Source organism: Peromyscus californicus, unplaced genomic scaffold (assembly GCF_007827085.1).
Source record: "Peromyscus californicus insignis strain IS unplaced genomic scaffold, ASM782708v3 Scaffold_5__1_contigs__length_169319896, whole genome shotgun sequence".
Classification (NCBI taxonomy): domain Eukaryota; kingdom Metazoa; phylum Chordata; class Mammalia; order Rodentia; family Cricetidae; genus Peromyscus; species Peromyscus californicus.
The window spans coordinates 18454675-18479580 of NW_026294573.1; the positions used below are offsets into that span (position 1 = coordinate 18454675).

Genomic DNA, 24906 nt, shown 5'->3' on the forward strand with positions numbered 1-24906 from the left:
TCTGGGTTACATAAGAACCTATCTGTAAAAAATGGAAGGAAAAAGGGGAGAGAGAAGAGAGAGAAGGGGAAGAGGTGGAAGAAAGTAGGGGGGTAGGTAGAGAGGGGTTGGGCGGGAAGGGAGGGGAGAGGCAGGCTTTGCTGTCCTATGGGCCCCTCCTTATCCACCACTCCCGAGAAAGATAGCCGCTCGGGAAGAAAGCGCACGCTTTGGTTCGGGAGAGGAGGATTCGCGTCCCTGCCACTGCGGTCCTCTCGGACGCCGTGGCGTCCCCAGCCCTTCAGGTTCCACGCCTGAAAGACAACGCTTATCCCCATCGCTAGCGTCGAGCTCGGCTGGCACACGTCCGAGGTCAATCCCTCCAGGCCCCGCCCTCCGGCCTCAAGGCGCATGCGCCGCACAGGGGCGCCTTTTACGACGCTTGCCTCGCTGCGCTTGGCGGCGGGCGCACCGGAGCGGAGCAAGGGGCCGGTCGAGCGGCGGCTCCCGGGAGTCGCAGGCGGGCGGCGTCGCCATGTCGCACGGGCACAGCCACGGCGGGGGCGGCTGTCGCTGCGCCGCCGAACGCGAGGAGCCGCCCGAGCAGCGCGGCCTGGCCTACGGGCTGTACCTGCGCATCGACCTGGAGCGGCTGCAGTGCCTCAACGAGAGCCGCGAGGGCAGCGGCCGCGGCGTCTTCAAGCCCTGGGAGGAGCGGACCGACCGCTCCAAGGTGGGCTGCCCGGGCGGGCCCGGGGCCGCGGGGCCTCCGAGGGTAGACAGGCAGGGAAACTGAGGCCCAAAGGAGCAAGGTGGGCGTTTGGCCTCCATTCCAAGGCGGCGGGGGGGCTTGTGAGGATCGAGAGCAGAGAGGACTGCTGCCTCTCCCTCTGACCATTGGTCCAAATGGCTGCCCGACGGCACCACCTGGCCTCGAGTTTCCAACCTAGAGCCCAGGCCCCTTTGAAAGCCATTTGAAGGCTCCCCAGAAGCATACACATAAGCACCGGTCTTTGAATTCGCAGCCCGGAAAACCCCCCATTAGAATCCCTCTAGTTTAGAGGGTCCGTGGTGATTAGAAGACTGGCTGAGACTCATTATCCTCAAGCTATTAGGACCCTGGGGGGAGGGGAGGGTGTGCAGATCTGTTTGCATCACATGCCCCTTGGTAGAACGGGGAGGCAAGATGCCTGAAATTGCGGGCTCTCAGCAGGTATGTGTTGCTTTCTCCCCCCCACCCCCAGTTTGTTGAAAGTGATGCGGATGAAGAGCTTCTGTTTAATATTCCGTAAGTATCTCCTTGGCACTTGCCTCAGGCGAAGTAGGCTGTACCCAGTTGTCTCTTCAGATGGCTTCATTCATTGGCTGTGTCAAGAGTACACATCTGTTTCCAGAAATGGGATAGATTACTTTGGTGGGTTTGAGGGAGAAAGTTTCATAGCTTGTGTGTGTGTGTGTGTGTGTGTGTGTGTGTGTGTTGAATTAATAATGGAGAGATTGAGGTAAATTTCTTAGAGTTGTGGAATGACAGGTCCTTTAAAATGACTCTAAGTGACAAGGGAGTAAATTGGGCTAAGAGAGGGAAGGGTCTGGGGGTCACACAGCTTCGTGGGGTTCCATCCCAGGTAGACAACCTTCTCGTTTGCATTCTGGCAGATTTACGGGCAATGTCAAGCTCAAAGGCATCATCATCGTGGGAGAGGACGATGACTCACACCCCTCCGAGATGAGACTGTGAGTAGCAAGGGCTGAGGCCCTTGTCAAACTCCCGCCTGTCTTTTCCTGCTAACGTTTTGTTCCAGGGCTAGGGAGGTGGCTCAGGGGGTAAGAATGCTTGCTGCACAAGTGTGAGGATCAGAATTCGGATCCCCAGCACCCAGGTGAAAAGCTGGTGTGGGCACCGTCCTGTGGGGACTTGCAGGAGGTCAGGCTAGCTCCAAGTTCAAAGGGAACTGTCTCGAGGGAGCAGGTAAAGAATGATGGAGGAGGACACCAGATGTCTGCCTCTAGCCTCGATGTGCATATACCACACAACTAGGTTGGTCAGGCTGGGTGTGGCAGTGCCCACTTGTAATCCTAGCACTCAGGAAGCTGAGGCAGGAGGTTTATTGTGAGTTCAGTGGATTGACCTCGTTCTCATTTACTTTGAAATGTATGTATTGCTTCCTGAATTGATTATGTATAGAAGTAAGTTATTTAAGTAATATATACATGAATAAAAATATAAGCTTTGCTTTATTTTTGAGACAAGGACTCCTGTAGCCCAGGCTGGCCTTCAGCTTCATACCCCTACCTCCATTTTCCAAATTACAGGTATGTGCCACCATGCCCAGGTGACTTTATTGATTTTTGATGCAGGTTCTCAATGTGTAACCCTGGCTGGCCTGGAACTCACAGAGCTCTGCCTTTCTCTGCCCTCTGAGTGCTGGGATTAAAAGCGTGCACCACCCTGCCCAACTGACTTTTTGTGTTTTGTGCCCCTGGGGCACAAACAGCCTCATCTCCAGCCTGGTGACTATCTTAGATTAAGCATCCTTAGGGCCAGCTGCTTATCTCTTTTCCAAGTGCTGACTGTGACACCATTCATTCAGATGGTGTAAAACAAATGCCAGTTGTTGATGACTTTGCAGTTTCCTTAATGACCTCGCTGCAGATTCCTGAATGTTCTTCATGGATGCTCTTGTTGTTGCAAACAGTAACATCTTTCCACCGTTGTGCTGACATGGAGTCACTCCACCCACATCTGTATGGCCTCATAGCCAAGTTCCATGTACCTTTGGCAACACCAGATCTGTTGTTGGCACCACTGGTAGTCCTCCCTTCTGGGGAGTTTGGTTTTTTTGGTGTTGCCCTCCTGAAAGAAGAGGAATGTGCTTTGTGATGCTGTGGAAGTGTTGAAAATTTTCAAGACAGGGCTGGGAACATAGCTTGGTCAACAAACTGCTTGCCTGGCAGTCACAAGGACCTAAGTTGCATCTCTGGCACGGACATGGTAGAGTGTGCTCATAATAATCCCTGGGGCTCATTGGCCAGCCAGCCTCACCTAATTGGTGAGCTTCTAGTCAATAAGAGACCCTCTCTCAAAGAAGGTGAATGATGGCATTCCTGAGGATCACCCCCAAGGTTGTCCTGTAACTGCCACACAAGCATACAGACATAAATTCACACACACATACATTAAAAGGGTGGAGAAATGGCTTAGTGGTTAAGCATAGTGACTCCTTTTCCAGAGGACTCAGGTTCAATTCCCAGCACCCACCTGGTGGCTCACAATCATTTCTTAACTCCAGTTCCAGGGGATCGGACACCCTCTCTGTCCTCTGAGGTACCAGATGCACAGATGAGGTACACAGACATACATGCAAGGACTCGTACATAAAATAATAAAAGGAAAAGAACCACAGAGAGATGGCTCGGTGGTTAAGAGAACTTAATGTTCTCACAGAGGACCAGGATTTGATTCCCAGCACTCATATCAGGTGGCTCACAGCTGCCTGTAACTCCAGTTTCAGGAATCCAATGCCCTCTTCTGGTGTCCTTGGTCACCTGTTTGTATGTGATAGATACACACAAACTCGTACAGGCACACACATATACACATAAACAATAAATAAATCTTCCCCATGCTGGATTGCCTTGCCAGGCTGAATGCAGGGGGAGGTGCTAGATATACCTGCCCCTTTCTGAGCAAATCCGGAGGAGAGGTGAATTGAGGAGGGTGGGCATAGGGGATATGCGGGAAGGGAGTAGGAGGAGAGGAGGGAGGGGAGGCTGCAGTGGGGTTGTAAAATAAGTTAATAATAAATAATAAATCTTTAGGAAAAATTAAGCTAGGTATAGTATCTCATGCCTATAATCCTAGCACTTGGAAGGAAGATGGGATTGCTGAGAATTTGAGACCAATTGGAACTATATAGTGAGCTCCAGGCCAGTTTGGGCTACTGCATAACACCCCATTACAAGAAAACAACATTTTTTTTTTAAATAATTTATCTTTATTTTATGTGCACTGGTGTATGCATGTATGCCTGTGTGAGGGTGTCAGATCTTAGAGTTACAGACAGTTGTTAGCTGCCATGTGGGTGCTGGGAATTGAACCCGGGTCCTCTGGTAGAGCAGCTGGTGCTCTTAACCACTGAGCCATCACTCCAGCCCGAAAACAACATTTTTAATAGTTTTAAAATAATAATAATAAAAAAAACTTAATTTGGGGCTAAGGTTGTAGCTCAGTGGTAAGAGGACAGATCATGTGTGAGGTCCCATGTCTCCTGTCCCTGCCACCCTTGGAGAGGACTAAAATTCCATTCCCAGTAACTACATTGGATGGCTCACAATCATCTGTAACTCTAGCTCCAAGGGATCAGACACCCTCTTCTGGCCTCCTTGGGCACACATACCTGTGTGACATTCACTCACACAGAAATACACACATTAATAAAAATATATCTAGGGCTGGAGAGATGGCTTAGTGGTTAAGAGCACTGGCTGCTCTTCATGGGGTCCTGAGTTCAATTCCCAGCATCCACATGATTGCTTACAACTGCCTATAACTGCAGTCCCATGGGATCTGATGCCCTCTTCTGGTGTGCAGATGTAGATGCAGACAAAACACTCATATACATAAACAAATCTTTAAAAAAAAAAATAAAAATAAATCTTTAACAGTATATCTCTGGGGCTGGAGAGATGGCTCAGAGGTTAAGAGCACTGGCTGCTCTTCCAGAGGACTGGGTTCAATTCCCAGTAACCACATGGTGGCTTACAACTATCTGTAATGAGATCTCGTGCCACCTTCTGGCATGCAGGCATATATGCAGGCAGAACACTGTATACATAATAAATGAATAAATCTTTAAAAGAAAAGTATATCTAGCTTGGCGGCGGCGGCGGCGGCGGCGGGGGTGGCGGCGGTGGCGGTGGCGCATGCCTTTAATCCCAGCACTCGGGAGGCAGAGCCAGGCGGATCTCTGTGAGTTCGAGGCCAGCCTGGGCTACCAAGTGAGTTCCAGGAGAGGCGCAAAGCTACACAGAGAAACCCTGTCTCGAAAAACCAAAAAAAACAAACAAGACAAAAAAAAGCATATCTATATGTGCTGATTTTTTTTTTTAAGTATTGTCACTTCGTTTATTCTGGGCAAACAAATTAAAACATCAAAAAGACAGACAAATAATTAGTCAGCCATGGCTGTGCGCTCCTTTAATTTCAATGTTCTCTAACTGGCCAATCTATGTGTTCAGCTCCAGAATTTTCTGCATCGTGAGTTCCAGGCCTGTCACAAAATGAGACCCTGTCATGCTGAATCATTGTAATGAAACTGTATGTTTGATCTGATACTTTAGATGCTTTGGATACTTAGTTACTGGGAGGTTGACTGGCTTCAGTCAAGCTGGTGTTTCCCTGTAGCTGTCTGGTTAACAGTGTGGTCTGTGGAGCGAAGTGAGTTCCTTGTCACACTGTATACTTACTAAACTAACTGCTCCATGACTTCCCGACACTGTTCGTCTTTGTGCTTTGGTTTATTTTATGTGTATGTGTGTTTGCCTGGGAGTATGTAAATGTATATGTGCACCACATGTGTGCAGTCACCTGTAGAGGTCAGAAGAGTGTCCTGGATCTTCTGGAACTATAGTTACAGGTGGTTGTGAGCCACCATATGGGTGCTCGGAACCAAAACTGAGTGCTCTTAAATCTCTCCAGTCCCATGGGTTTTTATTTATTTATTTTTCTGAGGCAAGGTCTTTCTATATAATCCTGGCTGGCCTGTCACTCTGTGTATCAGGCTGGCCTGGAACTTATAGAGATCCCTCTGCCTCCCGAGTGCTGGGGTTGAAAGTGATGTGCCACCAAGCCTGGCAGTTTTTTTGGAGGGAGGGGCATTTTGAGACAGGGTTTCTCTATGTAGCCCTGGCTGTCCTGGAACTCAGTCTGTAGACCAGACTGACCTCGAACTCACAGAGATCCACCTATCTCTGCCTCCTGAGTGCTGGATTAAAGGCATGTACCATCTGACTTTTTTGTTTTGTTTTGTTTTGAGAGGAAACCTCACACAGTACAAGCTGGCCTCTAACTTAACTATGTAGCTGAGGATGACCTTAAACTCCTGGTCCTCCTGTTTCTGATTCCCAGGTGCTGGGATCACAGGTGTGTACTACCATGCCTGAGAAGCTTTTTCTTTCCTTTTTAAAGCCCCCTCCCCACGGTCGTCTTCTTTTGCAACACAGACCGGTCTCCAGCTCATGGCAGTCTTCCTGTGTCAGCCTCTCACATGCTGGCATTGGGTCACTGTGCCTGGTAATCTGTTGTTAACCATATTGTGCTACTGTGCTATAGGATACTAGAAGGTATTCCTTCTACCTAGCTGCATCCTGTACTAGTTAACCATTCTTCCTGTGTGCTCACACCCTTTTTCAGACTCTAGTAATCACTTCTCTTGTTTCCACGAAGTCAACCTGTTTTGCTTCTAGGTATGTGTGAGAGCATGCAGCGTCTGTCTGTCTGTCTTTAGCTTATTTCACTTAACATAATATCCTCTAAGCTTGTCTACATTGCATCAAATGACAGAGACAGATTTTATGCTTTTTAAACTGAACAGCATCCCATAGTGTGCTTACGTCACATTTTCTCTGTTCATTCATGTGTTGATGGACTGAGGTTGAGTCTCTGTCTTGGCCATTGTGAATAGTGCCATAATAAGCAACAGATGGCAGTAGGAGTGCACATGTCTCTCCCAGACTCACTTCCTTTCCTTTGGGCATTTGCTCAGTAAGGGAATTGTTAGATCATACGGTATTTCTAGTTCCTCTTTTGTTTTTCTTTTTTTAAAGAATTTTCCATAATCACACCCCTAATTTACATTCCTATATTCAGTGTTTGTGTGTTTCCCTTTCTCTGCTTCCTCACCAGTATTCCCTTTTTTTTTGTTTTGTTTTTCGAGACAGGGTTTCTGTGTGTAGCTTTGCGCCTTTCCTGGAACTCGCTTTGGAGACCAGGCTGGCCTCGAACTCACAGAGATCCGCCTGGCTCTGCCTCCCGAGTGCTGGGATTAAAGGTGTGGGCCACCACTGCCTGGCCAGTATTCCCTTTTTTGTTGTTTGTTTTTTTGAGACAGGGTTTCTCTGTGTAGTTTTGGTGCCTGTCCTGGAACTCACTCTGTAGCCCAGGCTGGCGTTGAACTCAGAGATCTGCCTGCCTCTGCCTCCAGAGTGCTGGGATTAAAGGCGTGCACCACCACTGCCTGGCTTCCTCACCGGTGTTTCTTTCTTGTCTTTTTGGTAGTAGCCATTGTGAAAGGGTAGAATGATAGCCCATGGTTTAGATATGCATTTCCTTGGTCAGTGACTCTGAATATTTTTTCATGTTCTTGTTGGATTCTTGAATATTTTCATTTTGGAGTTTTGAGATGGGGTCTTACTATATAACCCAGACTGATCTCAAACCTGGGATCTTCCTGGCTCTGCCTCCCAAATACTGGGATTACAAGCACGTGTCATTACACTGTGCTTGTGTGCCTTTTGAGAAATGTCTTCTCAGATCCTTTGTTCTTTAGCCAGATTATCTGCTCTTCTGTGGTTGAGTTGAGTTCCATATGTATTTTGGACATTACCCCTTTGGAGTAGCTTGCACATACTTTCTGTCATTCTGTAGGTTGAAAGATGGATTTTTAACGACAGTGCTACGCTGCCTCATAATGCTGCTTGTGAATGCTCACTGTTATTATCCTGCTGTGGATCATTCTTGGAAACACTTTGAAGCAAACACTTGCTTTCTTAAATGACACACATTCTGCTTCGGCGAAATTATAGCCCTTCCTTTGTGGGTGTGTTAATAAAATACCTGGAGGGACATTTGGCTGAGTGCTTTAGAATTTGTTCGGTGTTTTTGTTTTTAAATATCTTCTTTACTGGCAATTTTAACTTTCCAAAGCCTTTTATCAGTTTGTGGTCTTTGTGTACTCTTTTTGAAGTGGAAACCCCCCTGGTTGTATTTTAAGAAATATTACTGGACTTGGTGGCACAGACCTTTACTCTTAGCATGTGGAAGGCAGAAGCAGGTGGATCTCTGTGAGTTCAGGGCCAGCCTGGTCTACCTAGCAAGTTCCAGGACAGCCAGGGTTACATAATAGAGAGACCCTGTCTCAAAAAAAGAAAGAAAGAAAGAAAGAAAGAAAGAAAGAAAGAAAGAAAGAAAGAAAGAAAAAGAAAGAAAGAAAGAAAGAAAGAAAGAAAGAAAGAAAGAAAGAAAGAAAGAAAGAAAGAAAGAAAGAAAGAAAGAAAGAAAGAAAGAAAGAAAGAAAGAAAGAAAGAAAGAAAAGAAAAGAAAAGAAAAGAAAAGAAAAGAAAAGAAAAGAAATATAATATGATGGTGTTTGGGTAATTTTTAGACATGAAACCCGCTTGAGTGTTGGGCCACCTACCTGATCTTATCTCTTAGCTGTGTTTAATGTTTCTGCTGAAGTATACATTTTCCCATCAGTAAGCTGTTTTAGTTCACATTGCAGCATGGGCTGAATGTGCTGAATTGACTCTTTAACATGCGGTCCCTGCGTGTGACCCAGCTGAGCGTTCTTTACGTTGCTTCCTGGAATCTCAGATCACTTGAAGATGCCACTGGATTGTGCTGTGGTTCCTAGCTCTTGACTTGCTTTTTCCTTTTTTTCCTTTTGGTTTTTTGAGACAGGGTTTCTCTGTGTAGCTTTGCGCCTTTCCTGGAACTCACTCTGTAGCCCAAGCTGGCCTCGAACTCACAGAGATCCGCCTGCCTCTGCCTCCCTAGTGCTGGGATTAAAGAAGTGCGCCACCACTGCCTGGTTTGACTTACTTTTTCATTCTTCTGCCTCCCTCTGTTTCTTCCTCTTCTTTCTTTCAAGGTGGGGTCTTGCTGTTTGCCTGCAGTGGCCCCGAATAAGCTCTGCTCAGCAGTCCTCTTGCTCTGTTTCCCTGGTAACCAGGGCTGCAGGCCTCCACTGCCCCTTCCAGCTTCGTCGTTGGCCTAGATGTTTGTATGTTAATGCCAGTAAAATGCCATTTTGATCCTAACTTTGGATCTCCTTTTGCTGGAACTGGGGCTAGTTGAGCAGTCAGTAGGGAGTTATAAAACACTGAAAATTTTAATGATGCATATTCCTTGACTTTTCTTCCCTTTTTTCCCCTCTCAGGTACAAGAACATCCCACAGATGTCCTTTGATGATACAGAAAGGGAACCTGATCAGACCTTCAGTCTGAACCGAGATGTTACGGGAGAATTAGAGTATGCTACAAAGTAAGCACGGGACCTGTCCTCTACTCTATGTGTCTTTTCTTCCTTTCATTTTGGAGAAGGGTCTTGATATACAGCCCAGGCTGGCCTTGAACTCAGTTCTCCTGTGTATCTGTCTCCTCATGGAACATACTCACTTGCCCTGGCCTGTGCCATGGCTTCTCTTCGCTTGCAGCGAGCATTCAGCCTGTGAGCTTGCCTCTTTCTTTAGGCCAGTATCCTGCTCTCTGAGCATTGGAATCGAGTTACAGCAGCAGAGGAAGCGTGATCCTTGGCATAGCCAACTTTTGGCAGAGATCAGTGCACATCACAGACTTGTTAACTTGGAAGCTTTGGACAGTCCAGGCTGAGCAGCTAGTATGGCGTAGCCTAGGTGTTTGCAGAATTCCGCTGCAAAGTGGGTTTATGGCAGACTTGGTTACCTGTGTCCACCTGGTCTCTTCTTTAGTGTTCTCTTTATCCTAAGGGGGAAGTTGACATGATAGACATGGCTTAGAACCCTGCTTGGTCACATGCCATTCCTGTTTCTTGAAGTTAGGGCCATTGTATGTTCCTTCCTTCTTTTCTTTTTCTTTCTTTCTTCTTCTTTTTTTTTTTTTTTTTTTTTTTTTTTTGAGACAGTCTTGCCATATATTCCTGGCTGGGCTGGAATTAACATGCAAACCAGACTGACCTTAAACTTGTGGTAATCCTCCTGCCTCTGCTTTCCGGGTATGGTGATGACATATGCCACTCTGTCAGGTGTGTTGTTTATTCATTTTTCTGTCCTTCCTGCCTTAGACGAGGTCTGACAGATGCCTAGTAAGTGTTCACTGCATGAATTGCTGCTCCGAAGGACACAGGTGAAGGACCAGGTGTCCTCTGGTATCTGCTGCAAGTTGGGGCTGAACTGTTGTCTTCCTTGGTAAACTGTGTCTTCTCTCCCTCTTCCTTTCTGTCCTCTAGAATTTCCCGGTTCTCAAATGTCTATCATCTCTCTATTCATATTTCAAAAAACTTTGGAGCAGATACCACGAAGATCTTCTATATTGGCCTGAGAGGAGAGTGGACTGAGGTAAGAGAGATTGATCAGTGTGCGTCCGCACCCCGTGGGGCAGGAGCTCCAGGGAAGAGAGCAGGGGAGGTGGTGTTTGCTCCATCTGTTTATAATTTTCCTTTCTTTTTTGTTTGCTTTGTTTTGAGACAGGCTCTCAGCATACAGTCCTAGCTGGCCTAGAACTCATTATGTAGACCAGGCTTGCCTGGGTCTCACAGAGATCCACCTGCATCTGCCTCCTGAGTGCCTTGCTTCATAATTTTTCTTGATTTCATCATAATAACTTTTTTCATTGGATAGACTCTTAAGTTTTTTGTTTTTCTAATTCATGTATTTTATTTTCTGTATATATTTATGTGTATATGGGTATAGATATATGTGTGCTACAGTATGTGTAGCTCACAGGACAACTTGTGGGAGTCATTTCTCTCCACCATATTGGTTTCAAGTGTAGAACTTAGGTCATTAGGCTTGGCAGCTGGCGTTCTTACCTGCTGAGCTGTCTTGCTGGCCCCGCTATAGGTAATATTAAGGGAATGGAAATGATATCATTCCTATCAGTTCAGTTTTGAAGTTTTAGTTTTCATGAGTGTTTTGATACAGGGTGTGGGTGCATCTCAGTGACAGCTTGCTTAGCAGGCGGGAGGCCATGGGTTCCACCCCATCTCACATTCTTGACAATCTCTTATTCTGGGCACCGGAGATCCGGTAAGTTCCTCTTCTCACCTGGATTTGCTTGGCTACTGAGAATCCTTAGTAGTGGATAGTAGTCTTTTCCGGCTTCTCAAGGTTAAAGTGTCAGCAGAGGGGAGCTTCCGAGAGCACATGTGGCAGGCAGCCTGACTGAGGACTGCTACACTGTACGTGCTCTGGGAAAGGAGGGTTCCCTAGTGGCCACTGAGCTCACCTCTCCCTTTGCTTTTAGCTTCGCCGGCATGAGGTGACCATCTGCAATTACGAAGCATCAGCTAACCCGGCAGACCACCGGGTCCATCAGGTCACCCCACAGACACACTTCATTTCTTAAGGGCCGGCCCAGGCTCCCTCGGATGCACTGTGAGTGAAGATGTGCGACCACCTGCTGGGAAGGGCTGAGGAGGCTCCAGCAAGAGTTGCCTGCTGCAGCCTCGGCCAGGCTCTGTCTTGGGGTTGCTGCCGGAACCTGGCCTGTGGAAACCGTCTCACCACCAGGAGCGTGTGGGTGCCAAGGGACAGACGTTCTCTAAGGCATTGCAGAAAACAGGCTTAGGCTGGGTGGCATCTGGCAGCCATGAATAACGTTTGCTTTTCAGACAGTGTGGCCATGGGATCCCAAGTGTCTTGTTGCTTGTGGCAGGTTTTTTGTGTGTGATTTGTCCTTTTTCAAAAAGGAAGCTTCCTCGGCTGCAGGAATCCTTCTGAAACCTGAGTTTTGTGTTTGTGTTAGCTATCAGGAAGATCTCCAACTAGAAACACATGCCTCTGCTTGCTCCTCCTCCCTGTCATTGCTCAGCATTTGTGTCAGAGTGCCCAGCTGGTGTCACATGTCACGCACAAGTATCCCATCGTGGTGGCTGGAAAGGAAGGAGTCTCCTGGTAAATGACTGCTTGGGGGAGGTCTCTTCTCACTGTCTAGCCAAGTGGGTGAGAGAGCATGAAGTCGTTTCTCTGGGTGACCTGGTTGGGGTAAGATTGAGACTTACTAGAGACTACCCTGGGGACCTCCTTGGTGTTTACTTGCTTCTAGCTTGTGTTGTAAACTAAGTGCTCAAATCTGGAGACCCTGGTTCTTCTGTTCATGGCTTTTATTCACTGTGACTCATGAGCTTCCTAATAAATCCTTGCCAGACTTTTGTCTTTTCTTCTGTGCTCTTGGTACTGTGAAACTTACTAGCAGGTAAAACACCCATACACATGAAATAATATTAAACATAGGTGAGATTCTGGAGGCGTCAGACAAAGCGAGGACAAGGCTGGTGAGAACAATTGCTTCACGGTGAACAGAGGTAGCACCTGGTGAGAATCCTAGTGTCAGAAAGCACTGAGACCCTGTTTTCTCATTAAGTAGGAAGAGTTGGTGAGGGAAGGAAGGAGTACTGAATCTGGTCCTGGAGATTCCAGGATGGCCCATTCTAGTCAAGGAAGATATGCAGTTCTTTCTGAAAAAAAGGTGTGCCACTCAGCCTTGTTGGGAATCCCAGTTCTGAAAGAAACTAGAATGCAAACAGTTCTCTCGGAGCATGAAGGCTATCTACTCAGTCACAGCTTGCTTTGTGTGAGACATTCTGAAGATGTGCAGAAAGGCTAGTGGGTGAGGGTGTAGTTCAGCCGTAGAGTACTTGCTAGCATGTGCAGGGCCCTGGGTTTGGTTCCTAGCACCAAGATAAAATTAGGGCTATTTAAAATTTTTGGATTAAGGGGAAATGTAAAGTTAAAAACCTCAAAACAGGGCCATGCAGATGGCTCAGTGGGTCCAAGTGTTTGCTGGTCAAGTCTGAAAACCTTAGTTGGGATCCCCAGAACCCAACTGAGAAGCCAGAGGCTGTGGCTCATGTCTGTAATCCCAGTGAGATGGGCAGAAACAGGAGATTCCCCAGGAAGTGCTCAGGCTAGCTTGACTGGAGTAGACAATACAGCAGCAAAGCAGACTGCCTCAAAAATGAGGCTTGCTGGGCATAGTGGCCCCCGCCTTTAGTCCCAGTCCTTGGGAAGCAGAGGCAGGCACATCTCGGTGAGTTTAAGGCCAGTCTGGTTTACATAGCAAGTTCTGAGAGCTGATGGCTGAACATGTTCTCTGATGTGAACAAAATAAGTATACACGTCATACAAAACACCCAACACCTCTAAACACTAGCCCATTGGTTCCACTAATATGTGCTCACATGTAGCTCCTGAAACTGGACCTGTAGGTTTGAAGCATCACTTGCCAAAATGCCCACGTGATGAATCTACCGGACCTGCATTTCATCCATAAACCAACCCAGCAGGATTCTGCAGTCAGGGGAGCTGGCTTATTGTATTGCTTTCTTCTACTTAGGGTTTCTCTATGTAATAGCTCTGGCCGTCCTGAATCTCTCTCTGTAGACCAGGCTGGCCTTGAACTCACAGAGCTCTGCCTGGCTCTGCCTCCCGAGTGCTGGGATTACAGGTGTGTCACCACCACCTGGCTGTTTTCTTCTCTTTACCCCTTCCTTTTGTGACACCCACCTCCAGGTCTTTGGCTTGCTGTGGTCCCTTGATCCTAGTATTCCAAGCTCCATCTCCATGACCTGTGTTGCCTTAAATACAAGAACAAGCCGCTGCTTGGCCTGGAGGGGAAGTGCTTTGTTGAGGTTCCAAGCTTGTATTGATTTGGGTTCACAGAAAAAAAATTAGTGTAGGTTAAACTAGGAGAAAGAGTCCTCAGTTGCTGAGGGACCCCTGTGACTCATTTCCTGTTTGCAGATCCCTACTGGTTCTCTCTTGGATTCAGTCCTTGTTCAGCTTGTCTCTCAGCCTGGACTCCAAGCCCAATTTCCACTTCACGCGTGTGACTCAGTGGTGATCAGATGAACCCTTTTGTTCTCAGCTCGCAGCTGGTGGCATTTTGTGCAACCTTCAAGGCATCACTTGACAAGGACAGTGTCGAGCCGACACTGCCAGTGCTGTTGAGTATCCTGATACAGCCTACATACTTTCCCAGGGTCCTTCAAGTGATTAAGGCTTCACACTGTGATTTTACAGTGTTCAAAGCAAGTTTACATGGCCTCATTGGAGCTTAACAGCAAAGTTATGAAATAGCAGGTGGTTATTATCATTTTATAGTTGAGGAAGCCGGTCAGGAAAGGCAGATTACAGTGTAATCTTGAGGTTGCTATTTATTTACTTCCTTTCTCCAAGCCTTAGTTTCTTCGTCTGTAAAGATAAGCGTTGGAGTACTGTGTGATCTCAGGTCTTTTCAGGTCAGGGTGCATGACTGCATCCATGACCCTATGAAACTGAAATAGGGCTTGAAAACCAATATGGAGGATGAGCAAGAAGAAAGATGAACAAGAAGACAGATCTAAAGTGTACGAGGTGTGTAGTTAAAAAGCATTCACAAGTTTTGTGAAGGAAGCCAGTCTCTGAGATGTTGAAGTGTTCCACTATAGTAACCATTTTACTATATATGTATACAATACTGTGCGCTGGAGACATAAGCAGTAAAATGTATCTTAATAAAACCAGTGGTTAATACCCAAGACCACACCTGGAAGTGTGCCCTGCCCTATGGGGATGGGAAGTGGAATGCCTCTCCGCCAGGACGCAAGTCGGCTAGAAGGGCTTGGCTGGCAGGCATCTGGAAATCCTATGTCATGTCCAGACGCTGCAGGTGGCAGCAACGCATCACAGGGAGTGGTCCCACTGTGGGCAACATGGCAGCTTCTAGCCGGGAAACCCGGACCTGCTTCCGGGTTCCGTACTGCTGGCCAGGCTACTTCCGGCAGCGCGATGGCTGGGTTCCCGGGACTCGAACGGAAGTTCCGGCGGGGGCGGCCGAGGGGGAAGAGTGTGTGTCTGTGCGGGAGAAAGGGGAGAATCGCCCGAACGGTCTCGGAAGCCCCTGGGAGTGAGGTACCCAGCCGGGCGTGCGGAGAGGCTGCGAGGGTCCCGGGGCGGCGGCGGGGAGCGGCCGGAGGGCGCTGTCCAGTCCTGGGACGGCGGGGCCAGGGGCTGCGCGCGTGGCGGGCGAGCGGCTGCGCGCTGGGGAGTGGGAGACCCCATTGTGGGGCGGAGGCTCCCCCGGTCAGTGCCCCTTTGTGGGCGGGTGCGAACTCAGGGGCAGGGCAGCAAATGCCACTGTCGGGATGTGATGACCCTGGGTCCAAGTTCCCACTGTGGAGAATGGGAGACACCAGGTCATCCTTTGGAGAGTGGGAGCCGGGTGGAGGTGGGTGTCCCCAGAGCCGAGGAGGAAGGGGATCCTAGCTTAGAGCGGCAGGTGCATTCCCTCGGGGAAGAGGAACCTCAGGGTCAGCGGTGTGGAAAGATGCTGTGTGATCTTCCTACCTTGTGGAGGGGCAGTTGGGGTCAGAGCTGGAAGGTGGGAGCCTGCAGGAGGGCGGGGCGCCCTTTAGAAGACACTTAAGAGGCAGGTAGCGGAAGCTTCCGGAGTTTGGAGGATGCTAAGGATGGGAGGGGCCAGGCAGCCTGATATTCTTTTGTGTTGGGAGTCCCAACACCTGTTCATTTGGAGACCCATTTGGATTCAGTGGCAGCAGCAACAGCAGGTAGCCCCGTGGAGGTGGGAAGGCTTGGAGCACCAATTTGTGGTGGAAGATGTCAGAAGGGAGTTGTTAGGCTTTCTGGGACATGGGGGGCTTCCAGAGGCCCTAGGAATTTTTTACTGAGCCAGAAACTGCTGTGAAGACTGGATAGGGGCTGGAGGGGAAGAGAGGGGAAGAGAGGGAAGGTGGGGAGGTGGGTAGGACTGAAAGTCTGTTCCCTTGACATTTTTCTTTCCTTCATCTCTCTAGGACCAGGACTCAGGGAAGAGGGGCTCCAGGGGTTCCAGGAAAGGGATACCTGGGACCTTGGGAGGATATAGTTAACACTCAGATACTGCTGGGGGAAGGCTGCAGGAAACACCCTGCCTTTCCTTGTCCCCCATTTTCAACCCCCGTGCCAGCCCATCTGTACCACACTTAGGCTCTGGGGTTGCGTCAGAACCAGGGATGTGAGTTCTAGACCATGAGGATGGCTGCCTCTGCTTCTCAACTTTGGGATGGGACCAACTTTCTTTTTTGGTTTTTCATGACAGGGTATCTCTGTGTAGCCCTGGCTGTCCTGGAACTCACTCTGTAGACCAGGCTGACCTCGAACTCAGAGATTCGCCTGCCTCTGCCTCCCGAGTGCGGGGATTAAAGGCATGTGCTCCCACCCCCTGGCAAGGGCCAACTCTCTGTCCCTCTGCCCCAGACTTCTCTTTGCCTGTGTTTTCTCTCAGCTCAGAATCAAACCCTGGTGATGTGTAGAGCTGATGGCCTGGGTGGACTTCTTAAGCCAGGTTTCTCTGGCCTGGCTTTGCTCTTGACCTACCGCCTTCCCTTGCACAGGCCCAGCCTGCAGGGAGTCCTGCAGTGTATGTGTGGTAACACCATGTCTGTGCCCCTGCTCACCGACGCTGCCACCGTGTCTGGAGCTGAGCGGGAAACGGCCGCGGTAAGGGACCCCTGGGCCAGACTTGTGGGGTGGTAACTGGATGTAGGCAGTGTGGGAAACATGGAGGTGGCAGTATGAGAAGGGACTAGCCTGAAGCTAGGAGGGGGTTAATAATCTGTTGACTCCCACCTTGACTCCCCCAGGTCTAGGGCCTGGGGGAGGGGTGAGCTGGAGTTGGAAGATCTAAAGGGGTCCTTCCCATTCCCATTTTTGCCTTTTTCCTAGGTTATATTTTTACATGGACTTGGAGACACAGGGTGAGTGAGCTGAGGGGTGAGGTGCTCCTTTATCAGGTGGGGATGGAGGGCCATTGTCCCTCTCAATCCTTCCTATACCGGTGCCTCTTCTTCCCTCCCACAGGCACAGCTGGGCTGACGCCCTCTCCACCATCCGGCTTCCTCATGTCAAGTACATCTGTCCCCATGCGTGAGTGTCACCCAGCTAGAGAGGGGCTGGCGGGGGTCCTCTAGTCCTAGGCCTGCTCTTTTCATCAGCTGCCTCCTGGGGCTTGGGCTTAAAGCAGTCAGGCCTTGTCCAGTCTTACCTCCCTAGGGCCCTAGGAATGGGCTCCGGTTCCTGCCTTCACCCCCAAGGCTTCCTAGACCCAAGACCTCCTGAAAAGAGCCTTTCCCGAGTACTCACCCTCTGAGCTGGACCCCATCACCGGGTGTTAGTCTCTGCTTCTCCATCCTCCCCGCTGATGCCCCAACCCCAGCCTCCAGCCCCACGTGGCAGGTTGCCTGGCAACACTTGAAACACAGGCCCTGCCTGCTGGGAGGGGCCCCCAAGGGCAGTTCTGCCCATTCCCAGGCTCTCTACTGATGCTTTAGCCCTCCTGAGACCTGGCCACCCCTCCACAGGCCCAGGATCCCTGTGACGCTCAACATGAAGATGGTGATGCCTTCCTGGTGAGTTTGGGACAGGAAAGAGACGGGAACTGAGGGAGCTACAGGGGCTGGCCAGGTGTTCCAAAAACTGCTGCCTCTGCCTGCCCAGGTTTGACCTGATGGGGCTGAGTCCAGACGCCCCAGAGGATGAAGTTGGTATCAAGAAGGCGGCAGAGAACAGTAAGCCCCCAGCCGCTCCCTCCCCACCTCCCCCTTCCCAAAGCACTGGGCAGTGCCCACTTGCTCCCTTCAAGCCTCCAGCAGTTTCCTCCACCCAGTCATACCCTTCCCCCACCCCCAGTCAAGGCTTTGATTGAACATGAGATGAAGAATGGAATCCCTGCCAATCGAATCGTCCTGGGTGGCTTTTCGCAGGTGAGGAGGGTGTGAGGGGAGGGGCTGGGTGTCTGAGCTGTTCTCTCCTGACTTTCCTTCTCCTCTCCCCAGGGCGGGGCCCTGTCCCTCTATACAGCTCTTACCTGCCCCCACCCTCTGGCTGGCATCGTGGCATTGAGCTGTTGGCTGCCTCTGCATCGGAACTTCCCCCAGGTGAGGATCCCTGTAAGCCTCTCCTCTCCTGAGGGACCCTGGGGCTTGGGCACTGCGCTGCCTGTGGCACTGGTCTTGCCTTGGAAATTCTTTCTGGCCCACAGGCAGCCAATGGCAGTGCCAAGGACCTGGCCATCCTTCAGTGCCATGGGGAGCTGGATCCCATGGTACCCGTTCGGTTTGGGGCCCTGACAGCTGAGAAGCTCCGGTCTGTTGTCACACCTGCCAGGGTCCAGTTCAAGACCTACCCAGGTGTCATGCACAGCTCCTGTCCTCAGGTTAGTGGGGATGGCCCTACTCCTATGCTCTCCCTCCTCCCTGCAGCGAGGAAGCTCACAGTCTCCCCTTATCCCAGGAGATGGCAGCTGTAAAGGAATTTCTGGAGAAGCTTCTGCCTCCAGTCTAACTAGTTGCTGGCTCCCATCGCGGTCCCCCAGCTCACGAGGGACCCCGCAAACAATCACCGCACCATCTTGGATCTGAGCCGGTCGAACCCCTGTCCCTTCTCTTCCCACCCTGTCCTCTTCCCACTGGCCTCTGGGGCAGGTGGCTGAGGCTGGCCAGGCCTTCCTGCTGGCCTCGGCCATCTGGAAGTCAGCAGCAGGGGTGGGCTGCTTTCTTACCCACTTCCCCAGAGGCGGGCCCCAGCAGCAGTATTGGAGGGGCTGTGGCAGTGGGAGAAAGGGGCCCAGCTGCTGACCCACTCACTCAGGACCTCACTCACTAGCCCCGCTTTGGGCCCCCTCCTGCGACCTCAGGGTTTGGCCCGTGGGGCCCTCATGGGCCCCCCACCCCAACGATTCTGCCTGGATAATCGCGTCTCTCCTGCCTCACTGCAGCTGCTTCTGTCACGAATGTGTCCATGGCCCGGGGCCCTTGCTACTGTGGGCTGCCTGCTCCTGGGCAGGCAAGCCAGCGAGGAGGTAGAGTCCCTCAGGGCCTCCCCTCAGCCCCGCCACCAGGGGGGCTGGGCCCTGCCTCCCCATGGCCCTTCCCTGCAGGCCTGGAGCCTGCAGGGCTGGATTGAGGTTCAAGGGCCTCCTGCCCCCTGCCATCTCACCCTCACTATGTCCCCACTCTAGGGCAGGGGGGTGTGTGGGGGGGTTGTGTCTTGTCTTCTGTCTCCATGTGGTTTTGGGTGTTTTTCTTGTTTTGTCCTGGATTCCGATAAAATTAAAGAGATTGCTTCCTCAACTCTCAGGCCTGCCTGATGTAGTGCAGAGTGGCCATCTGTGAGAATGCCCCAGGATAAGAAAACATTTTTATTTTAAATACTTTGGGAAGCTCAATCACAGCAGTGTAAGTTGTGCCTGGGGGAGGCTATGGTCCCAGACCCCCTGGCCCTCACAGGCTCTAGGGGTCCCATGAGCTCCTGGACCCTGGGGGAGATAGCAGGAAAGACCCAGCTTCTTCCTGGTTAGTGGAGCCAGACAGAGTTTCCTGCCTGGAGGGCTGAACAGGCAGCTGGCATTTGAGGTAGGGTGGCCTCAGCTTGGCCCCAGAGCATGAGGGTACAGGGTCCTGTGGAGGCTGGAGAGCAGGCAGCTGCTCCTCTTCCTTTTCTGGTCCATGGTAAGGAGGTCCTCAGGCCTGTGCTCCAAAGCCTGAAGGGTTCTGCCTCTGCCAGCGCCATAGATCTTCACCTGTGCAGACATGGGTGGTCAGAGCTTGCCTGAGGACAGCCCAGAGCGGAGTTCCCCTATAGACAGTTCATCTCTCTTCCAGCTTAGGCAGACACTCACACATCCTGTCCAGCCCCAAGGCTGCTGTCCAGCCCAGCTCCTCATGGGCCAGGCTGGGGTTGGCGTAACAGGCTGCCACGTCCCCTTCCCGCCGGGCCACCACCTTGTAGGGGATCTGTAAGGGAGATAGTGGGTACCAGCTGAGCAGGCCCTGGGCCTTAGGAACCGCAAGCAAGGGCTGTGTCACAGGCACTGAAGTTCCAGATGGCTGGAGAAGGGCATGCTGGGCTGCCTACTGCATGGCGGGCCTACCTTCTTCCCTGAAGCCTTCTCCATGGCTTGGACCATCTGCAGGACGGAGTAGCCTGTCCCTGTGCCCAGGTTGTAGGTCTGCCCGGGAGTACAGGATGTTGAAAGGGATGGCTTGTCCACCCCCCATGGCACATTTGCCCCGGATTCCAACCCTTTCCCTCCCTGGCTTCCTACCCGGCAACCACATTGCTCCTTCAGCTTCTTCAAGGCTGCTATGTGGCCCTTGGCCAGATCCACCACATGAATGTAATCCCTTACCCCTGTAGAGGAAGTGGTTAGATGGGAAGTTGGTCCCCCTCGGTCCCCCTCCTTTCTCTGACTCTTAGGCTCACCTGTCCCATCCTCCGTAGCATAGTCGTCACCAAAGACATTCAGGGCCTCTCGTCGCCCAATTGCCACCTACGGCAGAGGTCAGGTCAGCTTCCTCAAGAGCCTGGTACCAGTGGTACTCCAGGCACCCTAGGACTATCCCCCTACCTGGGAGACATAGGGCATGAGGTTGTTGGGGATGCCCTGGGGATCCTCGCCAATGCGGCCGGAGGCATGGGCGCCCGTGGGGTTGAAGTACCGAAGCAGCACCGCGTTCCAGGCCTGTGTGGTGCGGGTCAGACAATGGGGCCGGGGCGCACGCCGCCGCCGGGAGTCCCACTCAATCCACAGCCGTCTACCTCGCCCATGTCCGTCCCGTGCTCTCTATGAATGAGCGAGGGATGGCACTTGCGTGCCATTTGCTGTGCCCTTAAGCAGGATATTGCCACTGAGCCTCTGTCTCCTTCTGCTAAGAGTGCCCAGGGTCCCAATCCTGGGCTCAAAGCGGATGGGGTGAAATCTGGGGCAAGAGGTCCTCACCGTGTCCGCCCGGCACAGGTCCCGGATCATCTCCTCGATGAAGAACTTGGACTTTCCATAGGGGTTGGTACAGCCCCCAGTGGGGTGGGCCTCGTCCAGAGGCAGGTACTGGGGGTTCCCGTACACGGTGGCTGAGCTGCTGAACACCAGATTCTTCACCCCGTGGGCCCTCATGATCTGGCCGTGGAGGGGAGGGTCAGTGGCCTGTACCTCACGAATTAGTCCCACTTGTTACTCCACCCTAGGAGGGCGGGCCTGAGGCGATGGGCACGATCAGTTACAGAGAGGGAAACAGGCTGGGAGGTAAAGAGAGGCATGTGTCCAAGATAATACAGCTTGGGTCGTGTCTGGTTCTCCCACACAGGCCCATTCTGTGGCTGGCCTGCCAGAGCGCCTGGGGCCCAGCTGGGGTCTGTGTCCCATTCCTCTTACCTCCAAGAGCTGGATGGTCCCTGTTAGGTTAACTCTGTAATAATCCAGAGGCTTCTGCACTGACTCGCCCACGGCCTTCAGCCCAGCAAAGTGGATGACGGCCTTAAAGCTGTGCTGCATGGGTAAAGCACCGGTCAGAGGCGGCTCTGCAGCCTCAGAACTTGGCTCCTCCTACCTGCCAAGCAGCACCCACCTTCTTTGTTTTGAGACAAGGTCTCTCTATGTAGCCCTGGCTACCCTGGAACTTGTGATGTAGACCAGGCTGGCCCCAAACTCACAAATGATCCGCCTGCCTTTGCCTCCCAAGTGCTGGGTTTAAAGGCATGTTCCACCATATCCAGCTAGCACCCACCTTCTTTTTATTTTACTTTATTTATATTTTATGTATGAGTGTTCTGCATGCATACCTTCATGCCAGAAGGGGGCATCAGATTCCACTATAGATGGCTGTGAGCTACCATGTGGGTGCTGGAATTGAACTCAGGACCTCTGGAAGATCAGCCAGTGCTCTTAACCTCTGAGCCATCTCTCCAGCCCCCACACCCACCTTCTTAAAGAGTTGCTGTAGGGCTGCCTGGTCCAAGATGTCCATCTCCTCAAACTCCACAGAGCGGCCTGTCAGTTCCTGGACCCGCCGCAGGCTCTCGGGCATGGAGTCCCCTCCTGGTGGGGCAGTGGGGCTATCAGCATTAGAAGATGGAGTCCTGGATAAAACCCCTCCAGAAACCACTCACTGCTTCCCATCCAGCTCACTCACCACGAATGGCATTATGGAAGTTGTCGATGACCACGGGTGAGTAGCCAGCCTCCAGCAGCTCCAGTACTGTGTGGCTGCCGATGTAGCCAGCCCCACCTGTGACCAGCACCTTCTCTGCCATGGTGCCTGGTTAGAGGACACAGAGTTTCAGAGGTGGCTAAAGGTGTCTGCTCAGGGCCTCCCTCAGGGATGCTGGTCCCTTAACCTCATCTCGGAGGCTGCAGTTGTGGGCCCTAGTTTAAGGAGGGGCTCCAGGGTCAGCCCTGGGTCTGACTGGATAACTATCACTTTCTGGCTATAGGGGCTGAAGCATTCCTACCCTCTGTAGGCCATAGCTTCCACCTCTGTGACTGTACACATACCATGTATTAGGAGGGCCCAGTGAGGTGATTTAAAGGTCTGCCACCTGAGCCGGGCAGTGGTGGCACACGCCTTTAATCCCAGCACTTGGGAGGCAGAGCCAGGCGGATCTCTGTGAGTTCGAGGCCAGCCTGGACTACCACGTGAGTTCCAGGAGAGGCGCAAAGCTACACAGAGAAACCCTGTCTCGAAAAACAAAAAACAAAAACAAAAAAACAAACAAACAAAAAAAAAAGGTCTGCCACCTGTATATGTAAGAGTCAGGCACACCATATTGTCTAGTTCCCACTGATATAGGGGTGGGAAGATGGGATTTTTGAGAACCCAACCTTCCTGCCTCCTTGTCTGGAAAATGGGCAGTCCTGGGCAGAAGAGAACACCGCTTCAGGATTGGGATGCTAGAATTTGAAACAGGGGTTTGTCTCTATCAACTCAGGCCTTCTCCCAGGAGTGAAAGGTTCCTGGGTTTGGTGACTAATGTCTAGTTCTCTAGCAACCCTCCCCGGAAGGTCAATTGGGAGGAAGCAGAAAATACAGTAAATGACTTCAAGGGTGGGGTCCTGAGCCAGGGAGGCTGAGCCTGGCTGGGAGGCTGCAGTACCAGCTGCCCTGGAGTGGATAGGGCTTCTCCACCCTGGGGCAGCCAATAGCTCAGTTTTGGCACAGCTGGGTCACTCCTGGCTTGAGGCAACAGATCCCGCCCAACTTGGGGCAGCAGGGAGTGGGCCGGTGTCGACGTGGATTTGGCCGGCACTCACTGCCAGGTGTGCATCCCCGCCCTGAGCAAACTACTGGGCGGACAGAAAGGAAAGCCACACACTGAGGCCTTTCATTCTCGAGATCTGGCCTGTTGCCCTCTTTCTCCGGGCTGCCTCAAGTCGCTGCTGGGGTTACTCCGCTGCAACTCACTGGACTGGGCGCCCACTGCATGCCAGACTCGCTGCTCCGCACTTGTGCGTCCCCTCCCCACCGAGTTTTCCCCACATCTAGAGGAGGCAGGTTGTTTCCACTAGCACTTGGTACTAGGGTCAGCCCAGAGTCAGTCTGCCTGAGGTCACACAGCAGCCAGAACTGGGCTGGGTGGGATCCCCTAGCCTTCTCCCCGCTGCTCCCCGCTGCTCCCGCACTGCGTACAGACGCAGTGAAGCGGTCACCGCGGGGCCCCGGAGGCAGAAAGGCTGCCCTGAGGCCGCTCTGCTCCAGACCTGGGCGGGTGACCTTGTCAGTTGTCCCCTCCTCAGTTTTCCCAGTCTGTACAATGGAGGGGCGAGGACGGGCGCTGGGCACCAAGAGCCCAGGCGCGGCCCAGCTTAGCGCCGGACTTTGGTCCTGAGCTGGGAGCGCGAGCAGGGAGCCAGGCCTGGAATGAATGGGCTCGGGTGGCCCCCCGCCACCGCCGCGGGAAACTCGAGCAGAATTGGGGGGGGATCCGGCCCTGCCTCGAACACGGACAGACCCTCTTGGAACTCCTTCGCTCCCCGCCAACCACAGGCCCCTCCGAGCCCACTAAACCCTTCATGCTAGCCAAACCTGCTGAGGATCCCGCGCTGGCTCCAGGTGCCGCCTCCCGCGACCAGCGCGGCGGCCCCTTTAAGAGCTGACAGCCCAGTCTGGCCACACCCCCTTCACGCCCTCCAGGAAACGTGTCTACCGGGTTACCTGATCTACGGCGGCTCTGGAAGGACAAAAGGCCTGCACAGGCTTTAGGCGACTGCGCAGTGCGTTTCCATCGAGGGCGGAAATGAGGGGCGCGGCGCGGACGCCATCCGGTGAGTCCCGGGCTGTGGAGGAGAAACAGTGCCAGGACGGTGGCCTTTCTAGTCTCCATCCATGGCAGCTGCACCCCGAATGATCGCGCCCCGCTCTACTCTGAGCCGCTGGCTTCCGAGTTTCCCCCCATATGTCAAACCCTTCGTCGGGCTGCGAGCTGGATCCAAGTCTACTTTGGGAAAAAAAAAACCCTGGAGCGGGAAGGAACCTTTAAATTCTTAGTAGCAATTGCTATGCCCATCACTGAGCCACTGCCTCCCAACCTCACCTAAAATTGTGTCTGCACCTGCAAACCCTAAAAGCAATTCAAGACACAGTTTTGCCTCTGGAAGATGGCTAAGAGCACTTGCTGCTACTGCAGAGGATCTGAGTCCTTTTCCCAGCACCCACATACTCCCTATCATTCCAAGGGATCCCATGCCTGCTTCTGGCCTCCATGGCTTCCTGCACATACCTGACATTCTCTCACATAAACATAAATAAAAATATATCTTTCTTGATGGCACAGGCCTTCAATCCCAGCACTTAGGAGGCAGAGGCAGGCGGATTTCTGTGAGTTTTAGGACAACGTGATCTACCTAGTGGGTTCCAGGCCAGCCATGGGTGAATAGTGAGAACCTGTCTCAAAAGAACCCCAAAACCTCGGGAGGCAGAGGCAGGCGGATCTCTGTGAGTTCGAGGCCAGCCTGGTCTACAGAGTGAGATCCAGGACAGGCACCAAAACTACACAGAGAAACCCTGTCTCGAAAAAACCAAAAAACAAAAAAACAAAACAAAACAAACAAACAAAAAAAACACACCCCAAAAACTTAAAAAAAAAAAGAGGCGGAGCTGGAAGATAGCGAATCAGTTACTTGTTACTCTTCACAATCATCTG

The 24906-nt window shown here is 51.7% G+C and overlaps 3 protein-coding genes across 10 annotated transcripts; 2 read left to right on the top strand and 1 right to left on the bottom strand.

The window, feature by feature from the left end:
- The first annotated feature begins 428 nt into the window (after positions 1 to 428).
- Pithd1 (PITH domain containing 1) lies at positions 429 to 12101 on the top strand. The gene is made up of 6 exons (XM_052715976.1): positions 429 to 712; positions 1224 to 1267; positions 1636 to 1713; positions 9135 to 9239; positions 10182 to 10290; positions 11198 to 12101. The coding sequence occupies exons 1-6, from the start codon at positions 515 to 517 to the stop codon at positions 11297 to 11299; spliced, it is 636 nt and encodes a 211-aa protein (XP_052571936.1). The 5' UTR covers positions 429 to 514; the 3' UTR covers positions 11300 to 12101.
- A 2389-nt stretch (positions 12102 to 14490) lies between these two features.
- On the top strand, positions 14491 to 19061 carry Lypla2 (lysophospholipase 2). The gene is made up of 10 exons (XM_052715975.1): positions 14491 to 14844; positions 16326 to 16431; positions 16657 to 16688; positions 16792 to 16857; positions 17292 to 17339; positions 17428 to 17498; positions 17620 to 17693; positions 17766 to 17867; positions 17972 to 18145; positions 18223 to 19061. The coding sequence occupies exons 2-10, from the start codon at positions 16354 to 16356 to the stop codon at positions 18271 to 18273; spliced, it is 696 nt and encodes a 231-aa protein (XP_052571935.1). The 5' UTR covers positions 14491 to 14844; positions 16326 to 16353; the 3' UTR covers positions 18274 to 19061.
- A 50-nt stretch (positions 19062 to 19111) lies between these two features.
- Positions 19112 to 23915, bottom strand: Gale (UDP-galactose-4-epimerase). Of its 8 annotated transcripts, none has more exons than XM_052715972.1 (11): positions 23790 to 23915; positions 21900 to 22025; positions 21690 to 21805; positions 21143 to 21256; positions 20711 to 20887; positions 20339 to 20452; positions 20194 to 20260; positions 20036 to 20121; positions 19862 to 19939; positions 19610 to 19724; positions 19112 to 19510 (listed from the first exon to the last, which is right to left on the bottom strand). In XM_052715972.1, exons 2-11 carry the CDS (start codon positions 22018 to 22020, stop codon positions 19452 to 19454), a joined length of 1047 nt encoding a protein of 348 aa, XP_052571932.1. In that variant the 5' UTR covers positions 22021 to 22025; positions 23790 to 23915; the 3' UTR covers positions 19112 to 19451. The 8 variants fall into 8 exon arrangements, with proteins under 8 accessions (XP_052571932.1, XP_052571931.1, XP_052571934.1 ...); XM_052715971.1 differs by having other exon boundaries at positions 20339 to 20554; XM_052715974.1 differs by lacking the exon at positions 20036 to 20121 and having other exon boundaries at positions 20339 to 20554.
- Between the last annotated feature and the right edge of the window lie 991 nt (positions 23916 to 24906).

Excerpts from the sequence above, each read along its gene's own strand:
- Pithd1 (XM_052715976.1), top strand. The coding sequence starts at position 515 with ATGTCGCACGGGCACAGCCACGGCGGGGGCGGCTGTCGCTGCGCCGCC. Across the intron at positions 1,268-1,635 it reads GAGCTTCTGTTTAATATTCC|ATTTACGGGCAATGTCAAGC; the intron begins GTAAGTATCTCC and ends GCATTCTGGCAG. Across the intron at positions 1,714-9,134 it reads CACCCCTCCGAGATGAGACT|GTACAAGAACATCCCACAGA; the intron begins GTGAGTAGCAAG and ends TTCCCCTCTCAG.
- Lypla2 (XM_052715975.1), top strand. The coding sequence starts at position 16,354 with ATGTGTGGTAACACCATGTCTGTGCCCCTGCTCACCGACGCTGCCACC. Across the intron at positions 16,689-16,791 it reads CATGGACTTGGAGACACAGG|GCACAGCTGGGCTGACGCCC; the intron begins GTGAGTGAGCTG and ends TCCCTCCCACAG. Across the intron at positions 17,868-17,971 it reads TGCATCGGAACTTCCCCCAG|GCAGCCAATGGCAGTGCCAA; the intron begins GTGAGGATCCCT and ends TCTGGCCCACAG.
- Gale (XM_052715966.1), bottom strand. The coding sequence starts at position 22,020 with ATGGCAGAGAAGGTGCTGGTCACAGGTGGGGCTGGCTACATCGGCAGC. Across the intron at positions 20,888-21,142 it reads GGACCATCCAGCTCTTGGAG|ATCATGAGGGCCCACGGGGT; the intron begins GTAAGAGGAATG and ends CTCCACGGCCAG. Across the intron at positions 19,511-19,609 it reads CTTGGGGCTGGACAGGATGT|GTGAAGATCTATGGCGCTGG; the intron begins GTGAGTGTCTGC and ends ATGTCTGCACAG.